Source organism: Crocodylus siamensis, chromosome 3, assembly GCF_052110815.1.
Source record: "Crocodylus siamensis isolate JL-2025a chromosome 3, ASM5211081v1, whole genome shotgun sequence".
Taxonomy (NCBI): domain Eukaryota; kingdom Metazoa; phylum Chordata; order Crocodylia; family Crocodylidae; genus Crocodylus; species Crocodylus siamensis.
The window spans coordinates 202,939,998-202,965,465 of NC_143397.1; the positions used below are offsets into that span (position 1 = coordinate 202,939,998).

General features: G+C 43.3%; 1 protein-coding gene across 3 annotated transcripts; it reads left to right on the plus strand.

Moving 5' to 3' along the window:
* Positions 1-2,495: 2,495 nt before the first annotated feature.
* On the plus strand, positions 2,496-24,976 carry GDAP1 (ganglioside induced differentiation associated protein 1). Of its 3 annotated transcripts, none has more exons than XM_090040193.1 (6): positions 2,496-2,740; positions 3,659-3,851; positions 4,757-4,930; positions 15,022-15,116; positions 16,797-16,911; positions 20,043-24,976. In XM_090040193.1, exons 1-6 carry the CDS (start codon positions 2,576-2,578, stop codon positions 20,423-20,425), a joined length of 1,125 nt encoding a protein of 374 aa, XP_089896319.1. In that variant the 5' UTR covers positions 2,496-2,575; the 3' UTR covers positions 20,426-24,976. The 3 variants fall into 3 exon arrangements, with proteins under 3 accessions (XP_089896319.1, XP_089896320.1, XP_089896322.1); XM_090040196.1 differs by lacking the exon at positions 3,659-3,851 and adding an exon at positions 3,926-4,095 and having other exon boundaries at positions 2,665-2,740; XM_090040194.1 differs by lacking the exon at positions 3,659-3,851 and having other exon boundaries at positions 2,638-2,740.
* The last annotated feature ends 492 nt before the right edge of the window (positions 24,977-25,468 follow it).

Sequence of the window (25,468 nt, forward strand, 5' to 3'; positions counted from 1 at the left end):
TGGGGCCCAGGCAGTTCCACAATTAATATGAACAGTTAGTTTTATCATTTTGGTTAAAGTTATGACAGAAAATTTACATTTGCAGGTTATGAACTTACAAGCTTTATATTAGCTAATATTGCCTGTTAGGCAAAATACCAAATGGCTCCAAGAAGCACATATTTTTGCTTATTAATCACTCTGGTTCTGGCTGTCACACCTCTTTGAAGAGTTTAGTACTGGTTATGATGCTAACTTTGCCATAGTCCTTGTGTTGACAGCAAAATTCTGCAAAAGTGTCCTGCTCTTGTGCATGTTGCAGGGAGGGAGAATGGGCCAGCTCTTTGTTCCATTTCCCTGTCTTTGGTATATGGATTCACTCACTAATTTTGCTCTTTTAATGAATTATGTTTAATTCCTCTTTGCAATCTAGTAATACAGCCTCATGTAGTACCTTCATTGTAATCCCCAGTATTTGTTAGTATCAAACCACTGCCCGGTGTAAATGTATGGTGGTCTCTTCTCAATAAAGAAGATAAAGTGTACAGCAGCAATTCTTAATCAGGGTGCCCTGGGGTTCTTTCAGGGATGTTGCACAGTGCCATGCTCTGTGAACACTGCTAGGTATGCAAACGTGATTCACAAGATAAAGATCTGAAACAGGAATCCATAATGCTGAAAGCATCTGTCCTGTTGTGGTCTTTCTAATTTTTTTGCAATGGAAGACTTACTTTATTAGTTTTCTGTAGTTGAAAATAAAGTGAAAACTAAGAGCTGACATTTTCTTAAGGGTGTCTTTAGTTTATTAAGGAGTGGGTGCCTTTAGTCTAAAAAGGTTGAGAAATACTGGTCTAGAACATCTAAAGAATATGTGGGGGAAGATTTTTGGGTGGAATCACCAGCAAGCAATGTTGTAGATGCTCTCTTCAATTACCAGACAACATAGTACATTTGATGGTACATTTTGTTTTTATTATCTTAACTGAGGCCATACTTTGATCACTATTGAAGAAATTAGTGGCTAATAAATAGTTAAATAGATGAAATCTCAGCTCTGGTGAATTTAATGACAAAACTGCCTTTGACTTCACTAGAGGCAGGGTTTTATCAAGTATATGTTATAAATAAATCCATATACAAATAGTACCACAGGTACTATAACTCTTAACATATTAGGTTTCAGGTTTGGCTTGTTTTGTCCTTATCTGTGAGAAATATTTGGTATAAAGCCATGGAATATCCAAAAACATCAAAAAAGCTTGTCCTGTTCCCTGCAAAATCTGGTATTTATGGTGTACTTTTTTTTGCTTTTACGTAAAAATATACTGATTATGTCTGATGATGACAGACATCATTTTTCTAATGTATCACCTAATATAGGAGAAGCAATTTCTGATAGATGAAGGACTATCCTTTAACCAAATACTTTACAGACCTCCTTTATTTTTCACTGAAAAATAAAGAAAAAGTACAACACAACTCCTCCACAAATCACCTTTAAAAATTCAAGGTTGATACATTTACAGAAGAAGAGCAAATCTGAACGACAAGATTGATAATCTCATCTCTTTATTTTCAGTAACTATAGTAAAAAAAAATAAAAGGCAGTTGGGAAAGATAGCGTATTTATATTACTGATGTACCATCAGGATCTATTTGAACTTCTTTTTGGAAATTTGTAAAGTTTTTTCCTGTTCATCAGCTATACATAATTTCTTTGAAAGTCACCACAAAGACCTGCGGTTGTTGAACATCTTTTCACGTAAAATAAATGAGCCTTCCTAAAATGTAACTGTTCCTCCTGCAAATCTGTCCCAATGCTTCAATGAGGAAAGTTCAAGATCACCAAGTTCCCCTGTGTGTGCATGTGTGAGACTTAGTTCCTCTTATAGGACACAAATACTACTAATGTGTGGATCCTGTGTACGTGGGGATCCTTCAGTGGGTAAATTCCAGCTGCAAACGGGGCTTGGACTAGACTGGGGTGGGCAATTATTTTGGGTGGAGTGCTGCTTACTGAGTTTTGTCAAGCCATCAAGGGCTGCATGACAGGCAGCCAGGGGCAGATAAATATTAATTTTCTAAATTTTTTAGGGGCCCTGCAGGCTAGATAGAATAGTCCCCCTGGGCTGCATTTTGCCCACCCCTGGACTAGACGACCTCTGGAGGTCCTTGCAGCCCTACTGCTCTGTGATCCTATGACCAGTTAAAGCACTTAGGCATATTCTTCCAAGCTGTCGGTCTCATGCTCTTCAACGTTTAAGCTCTACATTTTTTAGAGAAATTGGCTAGCCCCGAGGACTGCAATCATAGCCAAAGGTGGGGCATCCACTGGCTCACAAGAGTGGAAGGAGGATGGTGGTTTGGGGGGAAGGGGGTGGCGGCCTGCAGGTTTGTGCCTGGCCAGGACTAGCCTAATTTAAAATATATCTCCACATGGGTGGAAGTGAAGGCTCTCCCTAGCTCCGCCCTGATAGGGACCATCCGGGGTTAGGCTTGAGCCCGGCTGGAGCAGGGCAGCCCCGGGGGCCCTCCCTCAGCCTCGGGCCCGGGCCCGGGGCAGGCGTGGAGGCCGCCGGCAGCGGCTCTACGGAGCATGCTCGTGGCGCTGGAGCAGGCTCAGTGCCCGCCGGGAGCCGGGCTGGGTGGGGGCTCGGGCACGGGAGACATGGCGCCGGCCGGGGATGGAGAGGGGCCGCAGCCCGAGCCCGAGCCCACGCTGGTGCTGTACCACTGGACCCAGTCCTTCTCCTCGCAGAAGGTGAGCGGCGCCGGCTGCTGCTTCAGCATCTGGACAGAGGCGCCCGGCTGCGCCGTGGGGCCCGCGGGCAGGGCCGGGCCGGGCCGGCGCCGCGCGGGGTGCGCCGCCGCGCCCGGGGCCGCTGAGAGGAGCAGCGCCGGGGGGCGGACGCGGGGTGGTTTAAAATCGGAAATGTCACGCTCGGGGGTTGCTAAAATACAGTGTGCAGCGTCTCCGTGATCAGCCAGGTGATCGCAGGCACTGGGGGGAAGGAGGGGAGAAATCACCCCGCCTTTAGGGCCAGCTGATTGCTCTTTCTTCTTCTTCCAAAAATGGTGTGTGTACTGTATGCATGTGTGTGTGTATGCAAGTGTGTATATCTACATGTGTGTACATATATATGTGTGTGCATATGTGTGTATATATATATGTGTGTATGCCTCTGTGTATCTATGTATGCCTGTGTGTGTGTGTGTATATGTATGTATATGTCAGGCTTGGCTTTAAGGCAGCATCATTTTGCATTACTCAGTCATTTAAAAGTAGACGCACCCTTTCCCAGAACAGCGATCCATGAACCAGCCACTAAGTATTCATGCTGAAGATTAAGGTGTTGAAAGGAGAGTGTTAGGCAATAACTGTTCACGGTTACCACTGTCAGGAACTGTGTCAGTGTAGTGGCTCAAGGCCCCAGTGGAGAGTCTGCTAAGTGCTCTAGAAACATAACAGCACAGTCCCCAGCTACAGCATATGCAATCTAGCTAGCCTAAGAGTAGGAGAAAAGAAAGAGAGAGGTGAAGTGATTTTGTCTAGAGACAAGAGATCATTGGTTAGGCCTCATGATTCCTCCTGAACCACACTGATTCTATAATTAAACAGTCTCTATTAGTTTATTCATGGTAAATGCCTGCGTCAAGTAATTCTTGCAATATTTTTCAGGTGCGCTTGGTAATTGCTGAAAAAGCACTAAAATGCGAGGAACATGATGTTAATCTACCCCTGAGTGAGCACAATGAACCATGGTTTATGCGTCTTAATTCATCCGGTGAAGTCCCTGTTCTTATCCATGGAGAAAATATTATTTGCGAGGCAACACAAATTATTGATTATCTTGAAAGCACTTTTATGAATGGTAATGCTAAAAATATTGAGTTTATGAGATTTTTCCCTTGCTAATAATATACAATAATTATGTATCTCTTGTAGAGCTCTGTTCATATCCACAGGATGTTTACAGTTCCAAAAGCAAACTGAAAGGTCATGTTGAACTCCCTGTCAGAGTTTCTCACACACAAAAGATTGGTGGTGATCTCCTTGCTAACCTTTTGTTCAGAAAACAACTTCCCAGAGGACTGAGGGGTATTGGTAAACTGAAAGTGCGTAGTGGCATCCTGAAATAAATGAACTTTTTCAAGTATGTTTTAAAACATGAAAGTATTTTTATATCGAATGCCTTCAGTGTTCCAGCTCTAAGTGGTGCTGGGTACACCAGTTGCTTAGTCTTGGTCCCCTCTGGGCTTCGGTCCCAGTAGAGCCCAGCTTCCTGCTTTCAGCACTGCCTGGGGGATGGGCAAGTGGAAAGTGCATCTCCCGCTGCTTCCAGGCCCTGTGGGGAAGCATGCAAGGAGGCATGCTCCTTTAACATTTTATAATAATCTTTCTGAATGATTGAGCTATCCCTTTCTAATGAGCTATAGGGATGTCTATTATACATTCACAGGCTGTAACAAAAATGGGTGTAAAAAATGGATGTTCATGAAAATATTTGAAAATAATACACGACAGACCAGATTCTTTGGTATGCTTAGGCCTCTTGAATCCATGTGCATGTTTAGCTGGATAGGGATAGGAACACTCAAGTGCTTGAGATCAAGTATGTGCTCAAATGTTTTACTGACTGGGGCTCTAGGGCTAATGCCATACAATAATAAGGCTTTTTCACGATGATCATGTCATCTGTGCTAGTTGGAAATAGTCATAATACTACTTTACCATATTGCATTTCATTTTGTTTTTACTTTCTTAAATATATTTCAGAGAAAACACCAAGACTAATGCCAGAAGATGGAAGCATGTATTATCCAAGAGTGCAGCACTATAGGGAGCTTCTGGACTCCTTGCCAATGGATGCCTACACACATGGCTGTATTTTGCACCCAGAATTAACTGTGGATTCCCTGATTCCAGCTTATGCAACAACCAGAATTCGTAGTACGTATTAAATGTAATATGAAATTACTGCCATTTAACAGATTTTGCTTACATGATTCTAAGCATATCCTGTTTTTTTTTAAAGGTCCTTGATAGCTGAATAACAACATAATGTTAAAAAAAATAATCCCATAACTACTCAGATACACATTATGTTGTTGTTGGAAAAGATTTTTAACAGATGGATGCCTACAGCTGTGCATTTGTATAGCTGGAAGCAGATGGGTGATCAGGATTTTTGAAGATGTGAACCCTTAATTACTGTATTGTATGGTGTATGGGTAAAAACCCCTCAAACAACTGCATAAGCCAACTCCATATTTCCATAAAAAAAGTTAGGATTTGTGTATGTCCATTGTATAAATAATCAAACCCACCCCAGTGCCTGGAAGCCTGGGTGGGCTTGTGGGAGAGGTGGCATGCTGGAAGGCTCCTGGGAAGTTGGATTGGGCCCCTGAGAGTAGTCGGGGCCCAAGCTTACCTGGCTATTTGGGCAGCACAGGGCCTGCTGGCAGCTGTGGCAAAGTTGGGGGGTCCCTGGCTAGCCACAGAGCTAGCTTCCTACCCGCCTCTGGGCTCACTGCCCATCTGTCTCGTCTGCCATGCCTTGTTGTTAATTAATTAATAGTTGTTAATTAAGGCAGGAGGGTGCCCATTGTACACTCTGATATTGGGAGGGGGCGTTATCCGTGGCTCCGTTCCATCCCTACACCGTGGCCCAAGCCTCACAGATGGCATCTCAAGCAGTTGGCTCAACTGTCCCCTTCACCCGTCAGCTGTGGCCCCACTCATGGGACCTTCAGCTTCCGTAAGCCCTGGCCCCATCTCAGGCCAGTCGGGGCCCTTAGCTTCTTCACTCATCATGGGCATTCCTCACAGTGGGCACCTGGCCCTTTTGACCCTTCCAGTCCCGGCCGCAGCATTGACAAGTTGAGTGCCTCAGGGTGGGTTTTCACCTCCTGCCTGCACTTAGGGATCAGGGTCCCCCATTCCCTGCTCAGGTGCTCCTGGAAGCATGGCTGGCCCTGAGGGGTCACTCCCCCAGCAGGCTCAGGCACCTCCAGAAGCTTACCTGGCCTACCCTGCTCTGGTGGAATATGGCCCACTCAAAGGTGAGGCCTGGGGTTAAGGTACCCCTACTCTCTTTTCACTGGGGTGGTAACTGGCCTGGCATTTCCTGGGGGTTCCTGCGCCACTGAGAGCCCCACCAGGCCACCCACTCCTGGCAGGGTGCAGTTTTAGGTCATGCCCAGGATCAGGAGCCTCCAAACCATCCTCTATAGCTCCTGCCCTTACCTCCAGGATGTTCAACAGTGCCCTGCCACAGCAGCCCATCCAGCCCATCCCAGAGGGTGCTGCTACTGCAGAGGGAAGCACTGGGACCTCCCATTGCTCAGGGGCTGCCCAGCCCAGTGACAGCTCACCCCCTGAGTGCAGGACAGGCAGGGAGGCTCTACTGAAAACAGGATCAGGCACCCTGGAGCTTCGGTCTTCAGCGGGGGCCTGCAGCTGGCAGGACGCCTGGTACTGCCTGGGAAGGGGCTGGTTTGCAGCAGGGGGAGGGTAGGGGTGTCAAGCAGGGCTCCCCCACTGCCAAACTCCCCCCACAAAGGCAGAACTAGTGAGGCCCAAGTTTGCTTTCAGTGGAGCCTCCCTGCCTGCCTCACAGCTGGTGGGTGGGTTGCTGCTGGGCTGGGCCACCCCTGAGCTGCAGGCTATCTGTTCCTTCCCTCTGCAGCAGCAAAAGTGGAGGAAATGATCTTGCATTTACTCCAGGGTAAGAGCATGCACAGAGGCAGTTAGCATGGAGTGGATTACATGCTGTAAACTGACACTGTAGCATACTTCACAGAGACTTGCTTATGTAGCCATATCTGTTGTTTCTTTTGATGGCTGAAACTTTTGAATGAGTTGGGAATTTTTGGAAACGGAACATAATTCCTAAGCCACTTAGGCAGCATTGAAAATTGTATTCAGTAGCTCCAAATTTAGGATGTTAGGAAACTTCAGTTCCATTTTCCCAGAGCTAGTAAATGTACAGTCATTATGAAACGATCCATTGAAGGTATAGCTATTTTGGGGGTGGAGGCGAACCAGGAGTAAGTCACTGTTTTAGAACGAAGATGTCTTTTGTCATATACCTGGGTTGAATATGACCATCATGTAGAGTTGTGGTCTTATTTGACTTCAGTAGAAGCATGAGCAGTCTCAGTAGAGTAACTAAGGGTGGACAAGAGGGTCACCTGCCCTGGGCACCAAATTAGGAGGGGTACTGGAATTGCCTTCTATTACCACAGAGTTCATGCCCCAGCTGCATACCCATGCTGGGAACTTCAGTATTTCCCAGCTGCTGCCACTGCTGCTGCTTTAAGATTAACAGCTGGGTTGGGGCAGAGTATGCGAGGGCAGCTGCAGCAGTTCATCCATGAGTAGGCACGGGTTTAGGAGTTCGTGGCATGGGTAACACTGTTGCCTCTCCCTGGCTCCACTCTCAGAACCCACATGCCCCACAGCCCCTCCCTCAGATCCCATGCACCCTGTGTCTCTCCGAACCCCGTGCCCCCTGCCCGCTTGTTCTTGGAACCACATGTTTGTTATGCCACTGAGAACCCTTCAGAGTTTCAAGTTCCGTTGGACTTTGATTTCTGTTGGCCCTTGCTCTACTTTATTCTGCACGCTAGAACAAAGAGGGCTTCTATTACCAAATTTCTGTTCCCTGTTTACATACTTTCCGCCTGTAGACAAATCACCCTTATTATTTTTTCTTAAATGAGATAGACTCACTTCCAGAAGTGTCTCCATATAAGGTTTGTTTTCCAACCCTGTAATCTTTCTCATAGCTCACCTCTGAACCCTCTATAATTTTTCTGCTTCCTTCTTGAACCACAGACACAAAAATGAATACAGTATAGCTGTAGTGGTTTATAATACAGTGCCAAATACAGAGATAATTGTTTATATATCTTCTCTTATATATCTAAGACTGTATTAGGACGTTTGGCCACAGTATCAGAGTTAATGCTTATCAGCGATGATTCCCAAGTCTTTCTCAATGTTAACCTGCTTCCCAGGTACAGTTTCTGATTCTGGAAGTATGGCCTATATTCTTTGTTTCTAGATATATGACTTTACATTTGTCTTTATTGAATTCATATTGTTTGCATAACCCCAACTTATCAAATGATCCAGATTGCTCTACATTACTGACTAATCGCTTTCATTATTTTTTACTCTTCTATTTACTGTTACATTAAAGGTTTATTAGTAATGGTTGTATGTTTTTTTCCTGTTCCTTCATAAAAATATTAAAATAGTATAAGGCCAAGAATCACTCCTGGAAGGACTCCAATGGAAACACATTTGCTCAGTGATGATTCCCTATTTACAGTTACATTTTGAGGTCTCTTAGCCCATTTTTAATCCATTTGCTGAATGTTCTGTTGATCCTTCATTTTTATAATTTCTTAACCTATCACATGGTGCAAAGTCAAAGTATATTCTATCTGCACTATAATATTGACAAACCAAGCTTGTAATGCTATCAACAAATAATAGAAAGTTGATCACTATTTTCCATCAACCTATCTTGACTGGCAATTCTTTTAATTATTTAAATACTCTTTTAATCTTATTTGACTTCTTTATTAATTGACTTAGGAGCTTTTCCATTATTTGGCCCAGGATTGAAACCAAGCTGATGAGACTATAACTTGAATCACCCCATTTATCTTAAAACATTGGTACAACATTAGCTTTCTTCCACTTCTCTGGAGTTTCTCCAGTATCCTAAGACACACTAAAAATTAACCTGCCCAACATCTTAAATTTGGATAGAGGTTACTTAGACTTCATAATTTAAAAAGGTCCAACATTAATAGTAGTTGTTTAACCTTCCACTTATTCTTAGAATAGAAACTCACTGCTGTCAGCATTGTCATTAAATGGAAACATATCATCTGGCTTTTTCTCAGATACAAAGCAGTAATACGTTTACTAAGACTCCCACATTTTTTGCATTATTATCGATAGTTTTACCATGTTTACTCAGTAGTGATTCAGTGCCATTATTAGGGTTTCCTTTGTTTATAACTACTTAAAAACCTTCTGTTTTTCGTCTTTGACCCTGTCAGCTGTATACTGTCTTGTGTCCTCTTGGTTGTTTTATTGATGCCTACAACAGTGGTTTTCAAACTTCCTAAAGTCACAGAACCCCTTCAAATCACTTCTTCTGCTATGGAACCTCTACCCTGACTCTGTGGGCAATGTGAGCTAATGTGGAGCCATGTGATCTGGCCTAGGAATGGCAGCACAACACCTCCAAGCCCACTCTGCCATTACTCTCAGTCTCTTTGTGGAAACCTGGATGACCTAACACAGAACTACAAAATACAGTTTGAAAACCACTATCCTACAGTGTAAAGCTTCTATATATATACTAGCCAATTGCCTGTCAAGAATGATGGCCTGGTGGGGTGGGGGAGAAGGAAGAGTGGCCAGGGACAGAGGCCTGTGTCTGGCCCCAGCTCCCCCCACCTTTGGGGCCAGGCCTGCTTCCCCTCTTTCCCCTACTTTGAGGCTGGAGACAGGTGGGACCCCTCTATCTGGTGGCCCCGCCTCCCCCCGCTTCGTCACCTTGCCTGGCCCCCCTGCTCTGTCACTGTCACCTGCAGGGGGGCATAGCCAGTAGCACCGGCCTTGCTGGGCTCTACTGGCCCCACCCCGCCCCCTCCATCTGCCCTATCACTACCCCTGCCCCACTCTGTCTACCCTGTTGCCACTGCCTGGAGGGAGCTGGGGGGTTGCGGCCAGTTGCTTTGGGGCCGGTGCCGGGGCTGCACTGCCTATCCAACCCAGGGGGCGGGCAGGAATGGAGCCCAGCATCTGGCCCTGCACCCCTGTTCCCATCATCCAGCTCTGCCCCCCCAGTTTGGGTGCGACCCTCTTCCCCCTGGCGGTTTGGGTCTGGGTCCAGGGCCACTCCCCAGCTGCCATGGCAGTTCTGACCCCATTCCCTCACCCCCTCACACCGCTGCCACTTTCTCCATGGAAATGGGGGGGGACCAGGCCAGCTGTGCTGTCCTGGACCCCCTCCTTTCCCTTTGTCCATGCCATCATGGTGGCACTCCACCACCTGCTGTCTGGAACGCTGTTGGAGCACTCTGACTGACTGCCATGACAGTCAATCAGAGTGCGAATATAGCATTACAGAGAGACAGACAGACAGACAGACTACAACTTTTATAATATTAGAATTTATTGTTATCAATTTCTACCTTTCTTATTTTTAATTTATTTATATACTATTATTATGATTATATATATATATATTTAGCTATATCTATATGTGTGCATGTGTGTGTGTGTGTGTGTGTATAGAGAGAGAGAAAGAGATAGAGATAGTGTTGGTGTGTTGTAGCTGTAATGGTCCAGGAATGTACAAGAGTAAGGGTTTTTTTTTTGGCAATAACTTGTGTTGGACTAACCATATAGATGGGAGAGAATTTTTAGTGGCTTTTGGACACAAACTACCTGCAGCAGGGACCTGGCTCTCCCTTGCATTCACCAGGGCAATGACTGCCATGGCATCCTATGGTTCCCAGGATCCCAGGCTGTCCCTAGCAGTGGGTGATGAGCCCATGGACAGGCTTCATGCCCCCCTGCATGCTTGCCCCCAGGGTAAGGCAGGGAAGTGGCAGGAGATGCACTTCCTATGTCCCCATCCCCCGGGTAGGACTAAATACAGAGAACTGGGCTCCGCTGGGGTCTGGAGCCCAGAGGGGACCAAGACTAAGCAATTGGTGTACCCATCACCACTTAGAGCTGGGATGCTGAAGCTGCAGCCAGTATTGATTTCTGCAGGGGCTCTCAGGACTTGCCAGCAGCCACAAGGCACGTGGAGGCACGAAGGGCTCTGGGTTAGCTCAGGTCAACCTGGAACTTCCCTTATAGGGCAGCACCAGCCCCAGCCCCAGAGAAGGGGAGGAGCTGGTGCAGGGACTAGGCCATATTGTTTTCCTCCGCTGGAGCTGAGGACATCTTGCTGGAGACCAGCTCAACCCTGGCTCCCATGGCAGGAACCTGATCACCCTGAAAACGCTGGAGGCCAGGTACCTGCAGGAGCCACATAAGAGTTCCTAATACCTGTGACCCCAAATTGCCCACAGAGGTTGGCCTGCTACAGGCCTACCCTGTGATTTAGGCTTATGACTGGGGGCGAACTCTGAAGAATCTCTGCTGTCTGAGGAGAAGGCAGACACACACCACAGGGCTGAAGCTAGGCCCGTAAGGAGGCAGTAGGGGTGTGTGAAACAGGTCGTATTTGATTCAGATTTGCCCAAATCAGGGACTGTGATTCAATTTGTTGATTTGGATCACTGTCCTGATTTGATGAGCTGAATCCAAATCTAAAGATTCGATGCTGATTCAGAGAATCCGCAATTTGGCCATAGACACAGCTTTAAATGTTTTTTATTCATACTTTGAGGTACCAGACACGGCTTGTGAATGCTGTGATGGTGGGGTGGATGGAGCATTCCTCAGGAGTGTGGGGTGCGGGGGGAGCCTGCATGCTTGGTGGTGAACCCAGAAGTGGACCAGAAGTGCTTCCAGTGCACTCCCGGGTCTGCCACCAAGCTCATGGGGCCCCCCTGTGTCCCCCTGGCTTGGCAATTGCATGTTGGGGGGGCCCTAGGTGCCCCCCCTCCCCAGCCCAGGAAGCACCAGTCACCAAGCTGAGTGGCGGGGTGGGGGTCCCCCATGTACTCCCTGGTGGCCCATGAAGTGGACTGGAAGTGTTTCTGGTCCACTTCTGGGTCTGCTGCTGAGCACGCTGGGCCCCCCTCCCCCCCACATGCTCCTGTGGAATGCTTCATGTACCCCACATCTCAGCATTCACGAGCCGCCTGGTACCCTGAGGTATGTAGAAAAAACATTTAAAGCTGTGTCTATGTCTGAATTATCAAATCTCAGAATCTCTCCAAATCAATTCTGAGGGCTCCAATTTGATTCAGAGAGATTAAAGTGGCTCCTGATTCGATTTGGATTCAGAGATTTGGCTGCCGAATTGGACCAAATCTCCACTGAATTGAATCGGCGAATAAAGCTTCACACAGCCCTAGTAGGCAGAGATGATTATTTACATTATATTGCTTTATTAATTTCTATGTAGGATGGATGGGAGAGCCTTACCAGAGTCACAGGGCTTGGCCAGCTCATGTTGGTCCCAGACTGCTTTGCTTTTGTCTTCTCACATGGGATCTTTTGAAGACAGACAGACACCTGGAAGGGCCAGGCATCTATCTTGATCACCAGAACACCTGCGTGAATAGAGGTAGGGTGTAAGGGAGGCAGAGCATTACAGAAAATGCCCTGCAACATCATGGCAAACCGCATACAGTCAGGTACCACCTCCAGATAGCCTTTATATTAAAGTCATGGAAGGTGGGATATAGAAAACAGGGTGTATACAGTTTGACCCAGCTTTGAACCAGAGGTGGAAAACACTGTGAGACATTAGCGAGGCATGGGACACATATAGGGATGGTAGGAGCATGTACTGATAGCCCAGAGTCATTTGGGCCCACAAAAGGCAGCCTTCTGCCTATTTAACATCACAATCATTTATCAGCAAGCTGTGGCAGGAGAACAAGTTGGGTGGTTTGCCTAGAGACAATGACGGGACCATACTAGTAGCGGGCCTGGAAAATGCCTTTGTCACAGATATCACAGAAAATGCTTGCACCCCTCCACCCCCGTGTGTGTATTTATGTATGCATGTATATATATTTGAATAATATTACATAACATTAGGCAGTTGTTGTCTTCATTTCCTGCCAGGCTGAATTTTTAATCAGTATAAACTTCTTTCTCAATTGTGTGATTGGGAATCTAATAAAAAGTTCGTAAGAAACTCCTAATTATCATCACATATTTTGTTTCAGTTTTTTCTTCCAGATGATTTGACCCATAATTGTTTTGAGTATTTTTATATTGTCTCTTTTAAAGCATCACACTTATGTATTACTGGGTGCGTCTGCATGAGAAATGACATTGCTGTAGTGACAAGCTATGGTGATATAGCTTGTTGCTACAGTGTTATAGCATCAGCGGGCAATGCTACATCACCATGGTGACCACTGGTGACATAGTGTTTAAAAATAATCATGCGCTGCTGGGGACTGTGCAGTACTGCTGGGTACTGTGTAGTTATTTAGAACTTGCTAAACCAAGTTCTAAATGACTGCGCAGTACCAAGTGTGCAGCCAGGGGCACATGTAGATGTGCCTACTGACTAGCATTTTATCTGCAAATGCAATGAAGTCAGGATCCTTGATGCCTATTATTTTTCAGCTCTATATTCAATTCCTTCAAAATATTCATGCAGAATATTGTCATATTCCATATTCATGGCCATGTGACATTGAAACAAAAAGCATATAAAATAATTGGTCAGCATTGTTTAATAACACTGTTACTTCAGGTTAACTCTGCTGATTTCATTTAAGTTAGTCCCAATTTCCCCAGTTCAACGGAAAGAGGACTCGGGCCCTGTGTTCAGTTCATTATTGAAGATATTAGTTTTTATTCAAGACTTTCTTAGTTATGGCTTAATGTTTGACATTCTAGATTTGTAAATTGGGAAGTCTCTGGCCAGTTTCATGTAAACTATGACTTTAAAGAGTGAATTATGTTATTTCCTATATAACAAAAGATAAATAGTAATCTTTTCCCAAGTTTTTCACTCCACCTCTTCTTCCAAACATAGTGTCTTGGGGCATCTTGGGTCAGGTTTTAAAAGGTGTTTCAACCCTAAAGATGTAAATAGTCTGCCATGGAGTTAGGTGCCTAACCTGGTTAGATTTAAAAAAACCCAACAACTGGACCCCTTGCTGTATTTTTAGGCATCTAAATACTTCTAAAAATATGTAAACATATTGGCACCACCCTAAATGATACATGCAGAACTATAACAGGCTGCCTAAAACCCACCCCTGTTTGCTGCCTATATGCACTATGCAGCATAGCGTCTCCTTACAGCAGGAGAAAAGTAGCAGGTGCCATTGTCCAGCAGGTACAAGACTCAGATGACCACCACCCACTATATGGACATCAACCAGTGCACTGTTGTCTCTCATCGAGAAACAGCTTTTTGTCTTCTATCACACCATTGACCACATCCCCAGAATCATTCAGAACTACCCTCTGGCAAAAAGAATGGGAGAAACTAGGCAACAAACAAGTTGAATGGAGCTGGTGAGGAATTACCCCCAGTAAGGATTTAGCATCCAGCTCCAACTACAAATGGCATACATGGCAGAGCCTGAACAGATTGAGAGTGGAAGAGTCAATTTTCTCATGAAATTGTGGGGCCTCCGTGCAACTGACTAATTCATTTGTCATGAGAAGCAAACCATGGATCGTCTCCTGAGATGTCCTATAGCAGATCAATGCCACCCATAAGATCTGGCAACACCAACACCAGATACAGTGGCCTGTGCAGAATAATGGGAACAGACCATATAGCAATATTGGAGACCCGACAAAGACAACTAAAAATCTTGCCTTTTGTACACTGATTTTCAGAATTGCTCAAACTCAGTGGGAACTCTGTATCCATAGCTTCTCTGGAAATCATGGCCAAAGCATCCAAAATTGAGGATCCGAAAATGAAGCACACAAAATTACAGTACACTATTCACAACTCGGTTGAAAATATTTTCAGGAGTGAAGTATGAATGTTTGTGATAGAAGTAGAACTGCTTAATATGTCCTGTTACTTTAATTGTCCTTCATTCTTTTATTATAGATAACAAAACATTTGTTTGAACTTAAGATCAAATGTGTAAATTCCCTATCCTATATTCTTCCTCCCTTCAGCATATGATTCATGGTGAATAGAAAATGTTTTGGGATCCCTGGCTTATGCAACACTTCACTGACTGATATGGATGCTTCACGCAGGAACCATTTTCCATTTCTTCAGACTAGTTACAATACTTTAACTATTTTAACACAATTTATTTGCTAATTTTTATGGATTAAAACATTAATATATTTGGTGATTTTACGTAATTCCATTTTCTGTTTATCAGGCCAAATAAGTAACACAGAATCTGAACTGAAGAAGCTTGCAGAAGAAAATCCAGACCTCCAAGATGCTTATATAGCAAAGCAGAAACGCCTTAAAGTAAGAAAACTCATGTTGACCTACTGTTGGTTATATTGGAATTTTCCTGAAATGTTGGTGATTGTTTTTTACCTGTTGTTTTCAGTATACTTCATCAGAGGTTTACTTTTGCGAGATGTTGGGAACTCTGCCAAAATATAACAAAGCTCTTATGTATGTATCTATTAGGGCTGTGCGAAACTTTGTGGGGTGTTTCATTTGAAGCTGTTTCGATGCATTTTGAACTTGAAACAGCAAAATCTAAAATAAACAAAAGGCTTCAAAACAGCTTTGAAATGAAATGAGTCACTCAAAATATTTAGGAAGTTTTGAAACCTTTTGAGTTTTGAAGCCAGGCTCACTTGGCTTCAGCACTGGTCCCAGGTGGCAGTGGCAGCCTCCTCTCATCTGACGCGCAGATCTGGGGCCCTGTACCCCCAGGAGGTCTGTGGGGCTGTGCCAGACTCCTCTTGGGAGTGTGAGCTCCCAGATGTGCGTGCTGGATAAGAGGAGGCTGCGGCTGCCACCTGGGCGCAGCCCGCCCCAGCACTGGTCCTAGGTGGCAGAGGCAGCTTCCTCTCATCTGTGGCACAGATCTGGGGGCTTGCACCCCTGGGAAGGCTGCGGAGCTTTGCTGGACTCCTCCTGGAGGTGTGAGCCAATCTTCTCCAGTCCTGGGTGCAGCCTGCATCTAGCACCAGTCCCAGGTGGCAGCCTCCTCTTATTGGGAGTGCTGCCGGTGTCATTTAGGCAGCAGCGGCAGCCTCCTCTCATCTGGCACATAGATCTGGGGATCTGCACCCCCAGGAGGAGTCCAGAACAGCCCTGCAGCTCTCCTGGGGGTGCGGGCCCCTGGATCTGTGTGCCAGATGAAAGTAGGCTGCAGCAGCTAGCAAGTGTCAGGAGTTGTGTTTTGAACAGTTTGAGGTGCAGTTTTCCAGAAACCTCTAACACCTGTCTCCTTGAAACGTGGCAGGCTTCATGCCCTCAGAAGGGGCTACAATCCCTGCAATTTTCATCCAAATCAGGCAAGAAATGACAATGTTTTAGGCATTTTCATGATTTCCCATTCTAGCCAAGGGTAAAAGTCAAAATGCATCAAAACAGTGAAACAGTTTTGATGAAATGAAATGGGACAGTGCTTCGAAATGAAACGAGACGACGAAACAAAACACTGTCCCTTTAAAGCAGCAAAACGGATGTCGAAATGAAGCAATGGTGTTTTGCACAGCCCTATTATCATCAGTGACCTGCCAAAGAATGTCTTGCATTCAAAAGCTTGTCTAACTCTATCCCAACTACATGGTTGGTTCAATAAAAGATATCACCTTAAGAAATCCTTGCCTTTCACATAATTTATGGATTGCCATGATGACCAACATCACTATTCCACTACTTATCTTTAAACACTTGTGATTACTTCAAAGCTGAGCATAAACTTAATTTCTGTGTTTGATTAGGGTTGGTGTGCCCAGAAATTTTCACTATCGAGAATTTACAAAATATTTGATTCTTTAGATACTTTTTCTCTTATGTGAGTTGTCACTAAAATTCCTGTCACCATAGGCATCCCCCTCGCTTTTAAACCTGGTAATAACTTTTTATTAAATATGGACTGTAATGCTAAGTAAATCTTCTGAAAATGCTGTAACAATATACTACACGTATAATGGTTAAAACTGCAACCTATTTATATTTTAGTCTAAACTGCTGGACCATGATAATATAAAATACCTAAAAAAAATACTTGATGAACTGGAGAAAGTTTTGGATCAGGTTGAGACTGAGTTACAACGGAGAAATGAAGAAACACCAGGTAAAAAGGAGTATTTCTGATTAATTCTAGTGACAGATGTGCAGCACAGTTGATTTAGCCAGATATCATCACTTGTTCTACGCAGACTTTTTATTGTTTGATTTGCTATTTTATAACAGCATAACTCAGTCTAATTTAGTCAAATGCAATCTGTTGAATGGCTCATGGAGCCTGACAGATATTTTCAGCAGGATGTCGACAGAATTAACTGCACAATTCTACACTATTTTTTTTTAAAGCTTCAGTTCAGCCTAGCAGGTATGAATCTAATTTTAAACACATTGCTGGTCATCATGTCCTTACGCACATGGGTAAATAACATGCTAAATTTGGATTCCAGTACTGGATTGACAGTCTTGGAGGCTGAGGTATTTTATTAACCAAAGAAAGACTGCAGGCAGTGGTACTGCACATTTCCTTTTGCTGTCTTGTCAGTATCCTAATCCTTGCTAATTGTCTTTCAAGTTAGCTCTCCATGCTCACTGAAGGAAGAATCCTGTAACATTTTACTTTACTGAAATGGGACTTTCCCAGCTAAGGAAGTGCATTTTTGGCACTTGCACAGAGTTTGTGATCCTACCTGACTGAAAGTATAGACACGTGCTCAGTAGCTTATGATGGTTATGTGCAGTGGATGTATGTTGTGTGCATATGTGTGCATGCTGTGTGAGCATAAATCATGAAATTCTACCTGATAAAAACCCATGAGTAGCAAGTGTTAGATGCTGAAAAGGGGAGGGCACAATAGATGAATGGTTAGGGTAGTCACCCAGGCAGCAGAAGATCCACGTTGTAGGCTTCTCCCTGCTCCCCCGCAAGGAGGTTTGGACCTTCTCTCTTTGATTTTGCAGGACTAGGATCTTAACTATCAGGCTACAGGTTTGTAATTAGGTAGTCCCTTCTCTAGCCTTCCTTTTGAAGCTGCTCCTTTGGCCTGTCAAGAAGGGAGTTTTAGGGGCTCAGGAAGAAGAGAACAAGCTATAGGGTAAAAGGCTCTGTAGTATGGATTGTGTAGGAAGGACACAGGCTGTGGATTCTAGACTAGATCCTTGTTTCCTGTGGGACAGAAGCTTCCCCAGTACTCTCCATCCAGTGTAACCAATAAATATGAAGTGCAAGATCCAGTGACTCACCTTCAGAAGGAAACTAGAGCGAGGGGTGTAGGGGTTTGATCACAGTGGTGGGAAATTAGGGAGATGCAGGTTTAAACCCCATCTGGGTGAAGGGGTCCCAGCACCTGGGTTGCCAGTTTCCTGGGTAAGTGCTATAACTACTCAAGTATTTTTTTGTGTTGGGCCAGAATTTTGGGGATTTACACTGAAGTACATGTGTATGGAGCAGTATACCTGCCTGGCCAGAGCACACCCTACTGGGAATGTGCCAGCATGTGGAGTAAGCTTGCAAACTGTGCCTAAGTGCCAAAAATGGCAATTACATGACTGGGTACCTGCCATTTGGATGCATAAAGTGAAATAGGATTCTGCCAGTAGAATTTGATCCAGTTCCCTTTGAAGTTACTGGGAGCCTTTTCTCTAACTTCACTGGGTGCTGGATTGGATCCGCTGTCCTTCAGTTTTCTGTTGACACTACCAGTACAGATGCCTGTTAGTGTCCAGCTGTGTTTTGTAAGAGAAGCCTTGCTCACTAAGATGAAATTTGGACCACTGATTCTGTTCACCTGGATTACTAGATAGGTGCAGATGGTAACAACTGCCCGTCACTATCAACATAAGCTGGTTTAAACCAGTGAAGTACACAGTAGGAAATATTTTTTGGTCCAAAACCTCTACTGGCATAACTCCAGCGGTATTACCCCATCAATGCACTCCACATCGGACAATAGAATGTCAGTGAACAAATGAGGAATACCAGTTCTACCTCCTGCAGTATTTGGTTTTCCCCTGCAGATCTCCTTTCCAAGCAGTGATGTGACATGACACTCACTGATTAGCTTATGATATCTGACAAGATAGCAGGCAGATAAAATTTGGCTCTAGGTCAAGTGTCTGCCTGTGGAAGGGAGGCTTCTAAAGTTCTTGAGTTTGCAACCACCTCCCAATCTCTCTCTGAGCTTCTCTTTCTTCATTTTTACTGTTCACTTCCCACTCACTAGCCTCCTTCCTCACAATGGTCTCCCTTTCACACATCTAGGGTGTATTTTTTTTGCCCTTCTCATGTACAGGATTACCATGTATTAACTTGTCGTTCTCTTCAGCTGTAAAGGATTGAATCTGTTTACAAGTCTCTTGTCCCAGGCTCCTACCACAAACCTATTTTGCTTTTAAAAATACTAGAAAGCTGAATCCTCTCACATTCTGCTTAAGACATAAGCAGAATATAAGTAATTCTGCTGTTTAGGAGACACAGTGAGAAGAGATGAAGCCAGCCTGACATTCAGTGAAGAATTAACATGCCACCTTAAAAGTTTTGGTTGGGCTATGGGTTGATTCAGTGCTGTTCTGTTGGCTCAGTTGTCAGGTTAAGTCCCTTTTGTTTAGAAAATATTCACCATATTAGCAGTTCTTGCTTGAATTTCTCTCAGTAGAGCAACACACAGAAGATGTCATAAGGTTCCAGAAGTTGAGAATAGGGCTAACATAGTATCCATCTTTACACAAGAAAAAAGGAGGACCCATGGAATGATAGGCCAGTTAACCCAACTTCAATACCTGGGAAGTTACTAGAACTAATTATAAAACAGTTATTTTTTAAATACCTGTAGAAGGAAGGGTGATTACTAGCAGCTGCAATGCTGTAGAACCTCCGCCACATTGGAGGTTATCAAGAAGAGGCTGGATAGGCCTTAATTAATGCTGGGAGTTGCATTTACATCCATTATAACCCTATGACTCCCAAATAAGAGTTCCCAATGAGTCTTAAAGACAAAACTGAAGTGTGTATTTTATGGTATCAATAAAGAAAACCTGATCTCCTGGGAGAAGGGCTTTGAAACCTTGTATGGATAAGGTTGGAAAAATGTTAGTTACTAAAGTTTTTATTTAAAACGTTGCTATTGTCTATGAATACCTGTTATATACTTGCCATAGAAACAGACATGTTAGATCATACAGACTTCCACATGCTTTTATTATTAATTAACTCCTAATTCTTCATGTCTTCTTTTTGATTAGAAGAGGGACACCAACCTTGGCTCTGTGGTGAATTTTTCAGTTTGGCAGATGTGTCACTTGCTGTTACGTTACATCGTCTGAAGTTCCTGGGATTAGCAAGACGAAACTGGGGAAATGGAAAACGTCCCAACTTGGAAGCCTATTATGAGCGTGTCTTGAAGAGAAAAACATTTAATAAGGTTTTAGGACATGTCAACAACATATTAATCTCAGCAGTTCTGCCAACTGCATTCCGGGTGGCCAGGAAAAGGGCACCAAAAGTTCTTGGCTCTACCTTGTTGGTTGGCTTCCTAGCAGGGATGGGTTATTTGGCTTTCATGTGTCTTCGAAAGAGATTTGCCAATATGATATTATCAATTAGAACACGACAAAATTATTTTTAGACTTGTGAGAGTCTTGGGATATCTTTTGTCCCCAGGGAAATATCTAAAACAAACATATAAGAAAGATTATGTCCATGGACCAAAACATTGTCACAGAATAATAGTCTCCTGCTGTTGAAGAAATGTATTGGCAACGCTGAGCTGTTTGTGGAAAATAAATGTTGAGGGGATAAGAGGGAAAAAGCAATACTTAATTTTCAAAGGAGGAGCTGTAGATTCTGTGCCAATGCTTTGTTAGAATGACTATTGTTTCTTACTCTTTTACCAAATGACTGATATAATTTTAGTACTTTTAATTTAACAGATATTCATGCAGAAACATGGTAGGTTTCCACAGAGTGGGGAAATTCATTAGTGTGCACAGAACCAGGGTTCAAATGGGATCTAAATTGCACCTGTACCTTATGCTTTCTTCTGCAAAGGAGTGAATTTCACTGCCTACTGTAGAGAGGAGGATTTTTTAGGGTGATATCTTTTATTGGCCCAATGGGGGTAGTCTTACATAAGCTTTCAAATGTAAGAAATTCTTCTTCAGGACCCTCCCTAAGAAATCCTTCCGTATCACATTTCTGGATGATCATGGCTACAGTATGGTTACACTCCCACTGTGTGGCATACTGATCAAGGACCATTGAATTTCTGTGTGACCACTATGACTAGTTTAGATAAAATAGCATCAGTTTTTCACTGTAGGTTCACACCGTGGTACAGTTTAATTTATTTGGGAAGGATTTAAGGGGCTAAATCCTATTTCACTTTATTTATTTACACACTTTTGGCACTTAACATACAGTTTTGTTTCACCCTGTTGCAAAATAGATGTACCTGCTGGAAGCAGAGAAGAGGAGGACCTTCCCATGGGTTAGCCAGTAGCCTAGAGGTTAGGGCATTGCCCAGGGGGTAGGACCCGGATTGTAGGCTCCCTTCTTGCATAGAAGGTTTAAACCTGCATATTCTGTTTCCTAGCAAAGTGCTCTAACCAGCAGGCCACAGGTTAGGTAGTAGCCAGACCTCTTTCCAGTCATCTCCTTCAAGCTGAGCCATTGCATTTGTTCATTTAATATTCTCTGGATAAAGATCACTAGGGAAGTTTCTGCCCTTTTGGGATCATGGCTTCAGCCTAAAATCCAGGCCCCACTCCAAGACAAAGTAGCATTCATCCTACTGAGCTCACACGTTCAAGCTTGTTCTTCCTGGCCCCACATATCTTATTCTCTTGCCTGTCCATGCAATTAGTTTCAAGAGGGAGGCTGGAAAAGTCACTGGATGATATCTAATCTGCTGCCTCCTGTTTAGAGCACGGTGCTGGGAAACAGAAAATGCAGACTCAAATCCCTTCTGGAAAAAAGGTGAGCTTTTTCACCACAGGCAAGTGCCCCAATCGCAAGAGTTAAAACACGGGAGAGGGGCGGAAGGACACACTTCTCCAGCATTTAGCACCTGCTAGTTGTGGGATTTTGCCTGGCTACAATTTCAGATCTTACCCAGCCTTTTACATGTACATCACCACATACCTGTCTGCACAGAGTGCACCCTTACTGAACATCCTCACTTGCCTGCCCAGTGCTGAGTTGCAAACTGTATGTAAGTGTTTAAAACTACAGTTATGCAGTTATGTATGTGCTATTTAGCTGAAGAAAGTAAAATGGATTTAACCCAAAGTGTGTATGAAAGTCAGCTATTTGTGTACAGAGGGAGACCTTTCAAAGATCTCTACTCCCCTTCAGCAGGATCTGCTTCTTTATGACAAGGTTAGAAATTGGTGAAAATGAGTAACAGTACTGGACAATGACAATTTGGATTTGTAAAAATACTGTAAAAAAGGAAAAGGTCCTTTGATATTAATCACCAGTCAATGGCTGTTGTCAAACGTATTGTTGAGTTTATCTCCTTTTCATTTCAGTGAAACTTGTGCACCTAACTATGATTTGCACCTATCCTGGATTTCTGCAGCCTGAATGGAATCAGGACCTATCAAAATTCTCATCAAAGGCTGTTCTAGCAACACTTACAGTTCATTCGTGAAGACCAGGAAGCACGCTACATATTTTTGGTCAAATGTCACAAGTTTTAGATTAGGTCACTGCACCAAAACACAAGTGAACTTTTTGAAGGTTGTCCATCACTAACTAGGGCCCACCAACTTAGTACATTTTAAATCTAATCTTTGTGTCTGTAGCTCAGTTCTATTAAAATCTGGTTGAATTCAATATATAACTTGTAAATACTCTCTTATGGCCAGTGAATGGAACAAATATGGATTTTAATCTGGAAGTCTAGCAGAGGGTAAAGTGGATAATTTGATTGTTAAATATTGCTGGTTTAATTTAATGGAGTATTAATTTTTTTTTAAACTAAAGAAGGCCTAAATGTCACAGTCCTTTTCCATTAATAAGAAACATTCTTGTGTAGGAAAAAGTCCTTTTTTCTTGATGGTAAGAAGACAGTTTTATATATTTCCATTTCATGATCCATTTGTTTTGGAGAACTTGATAAATTGAATGTGCTGTATTTACAAAAACCTAACATCTCTAGAGTAATTTTAATCCAACAATACTATTAATGTGCTGGCAGCTTGAATTGACTTTTGCTTTGTTGTTTGTGTATTGCATAGCGTCTGCATTTATTTGTAACTGACATATTCCACATAAGTTATAAAGATTGTATAAACCCAGTAACTTGATGCTTTGATGCCATTTCATATTTCTGGGGGGTTGGAATACACTAAAGTATAACCTGTTCATATTACTGTAAAATTAAAAATATGCTATTTATAAATATGGACCATGAAGGATAAATTTCATCTTCTCCCCCTTCTTTTTCAATTTGAAATGTTCTCTTCCTATAGAAATATTTTCTGTTAGTGTGGAAGTGTCCACTGCAGTCCACCCTACCAATTTGTAAGTGGGCTAGCATGAGCACTAATTATTGATCAGGCTGCATGGTTTCACCCCCTATGAGCCCTGATCTTTTGTGCACTCCAAACTATCCTCATTAGCTGACCAAACCAGTATGTGGTGTTGAGATTGAGAAAAACTAAAATGGCCACCAGATGTCAGTGCTCTTCCAGGGCTGCTCTTTAGGTAAATCATCTGAGTTGTGTTGGAAAGCTTTTGACAGTTTTCACAAATGAAAAATCGATGATTGGAAAGTGGGACAAAAGGAAGGGTTCTGATCAAACTAGCTGGCTATTGAGAATGTTGATCAACTGCATCAAAACAACATCTTTGTTGTCTGGGTAGATTTTGTTAGACCAACTAAAATATTTGAAAAAAAGTTCTTTGTAAGCTTTGGGGGACAAATACCCTATGTCAGGCACAGGGAGACGCTGCAGCTCTTATGAGTTCTCCAAGGTAGAAAAGCTAAAGTGTACCAAGAAGTCTGTGAAAATGTAAATGAGTGGAAGTTTGGAAGACAATACGTAGAGATGGGGGAAGGGAGGGGGATGTGTGAAGAAATGTAAGGGGTCAGCTTCAGGCAGGTTACCTGGTGAATTAATGTCAGGCAGGTTATCATGTGTCCTCAATCCAATGTCAATATTAAGTCCATGATTTTTGTATCCAGTAGATTTATGAAGTGAAGTTCGCACTCCACATTCCTTTACATATCTCCCTCCCCCTCTCCCCACATCTCTACCCATTGTCTTGCAAACTTCCACTCATTTACATTTTTGCAGACTTCTTGTTACCCTTTAGGTTCTTTTCCACCTTGGGGAACTCATAACAGCTGCAGTCTCCCTATGCCTGATGTAGGGTTGTTTGTGCCCCAAAGCTTGCAAAGAACTTTCCCCCAACTGTTTGAGTTGGTTTAATAAAAGATATCACATCTACCCAAAGAACCTGGTCTGCCTGTGTCCTTAGACCAGCACAGCTACAACCAACAACTTGCAATGTTGTTGTGGCATTTCACAAAACTGGAATATTTATTGCATAATTTCAACAGTAAACAATTAGGAGAGTATACAAGTTGTGATTGTCTAGCCGAGGGCAAAGTTAAAGTAATATTTCACGTTAACATGAGTCCCACTGAATAGCAATGAAATGGCACATTGACCTGAATTAACTTTTTGGACAGCACTACTTTCAGAAAAGCTCAGCTTGTTAATTTTACTCAGAGCACACATCTGTTACCTAAACTGCAAACTAATTAGCTTTTGTTAGCACAGCAATTGAGTATTTGATAGGAACCTTATTTTAATTGCCTTAAAGTGCTCTTTGTGGTTAAATTTGTCTTTGTGTGGAGGACCAGGAAAGCCATACTTCACTTAAACTAGCAAAATGGGACAGCATAGGCTGGTGCTGCATAGGCTATGTATCGGCCCTTTGCATTGGGTGAATTTTGTTTCATTTTTAAAGCTGTTTGCCTTGTAACAGTTTCCTGCCAGCATTGCTTTGTCTGCACACCTGCGAACATCTTGCCAGCTGGATGCTGTCCTCTTTATTGTTTCTCTATGTCATGCAGCTGGTGCACAGCAGTATGCTAATATTTTATTTTTGTATCTTATGTTTGTATGTGGGATCAGCAAAATAAACATGGATCCTGACACAGTTATCTGGACTAATGTATCTCTTTTCTTTTAACAAAATGTAGTACATTTGACAAGCACAAGATTTGGCTAAGAGGAGGAATTAAATAGGCTGATGCTGTTTGAGTCACTGCAAGTTTTTCCATTTACATGTAATTAAATCATATGCTAGGAGCTGTTCATATGCTAGGTGGCGGATATATCGCCCCACTTTTTGCTGAAAAGTGGAAGTGCAAAAAAACCTGTTGGATTATAAAAAAAAATAGATTAAGGTGAATTATTGTCATTCTTGGCACATCATAACTGTTTGCTAAATTCCATTTACACCTGTGCAATAAGAGAGAAGTTAGCATGGCATCTTGAGATGTCACTGAATGTGTAATTTGAAGACAATGGGCATGTCCACACATTCAGGCATATGCCTTTGCAGCAGCTCAAATAGAAGTGGTGCAAATCTGAGCCAGGGCTTTTTGCCTTAGTTCACATGCTCGGACATGCACTTTGGTATAGAATTGTGC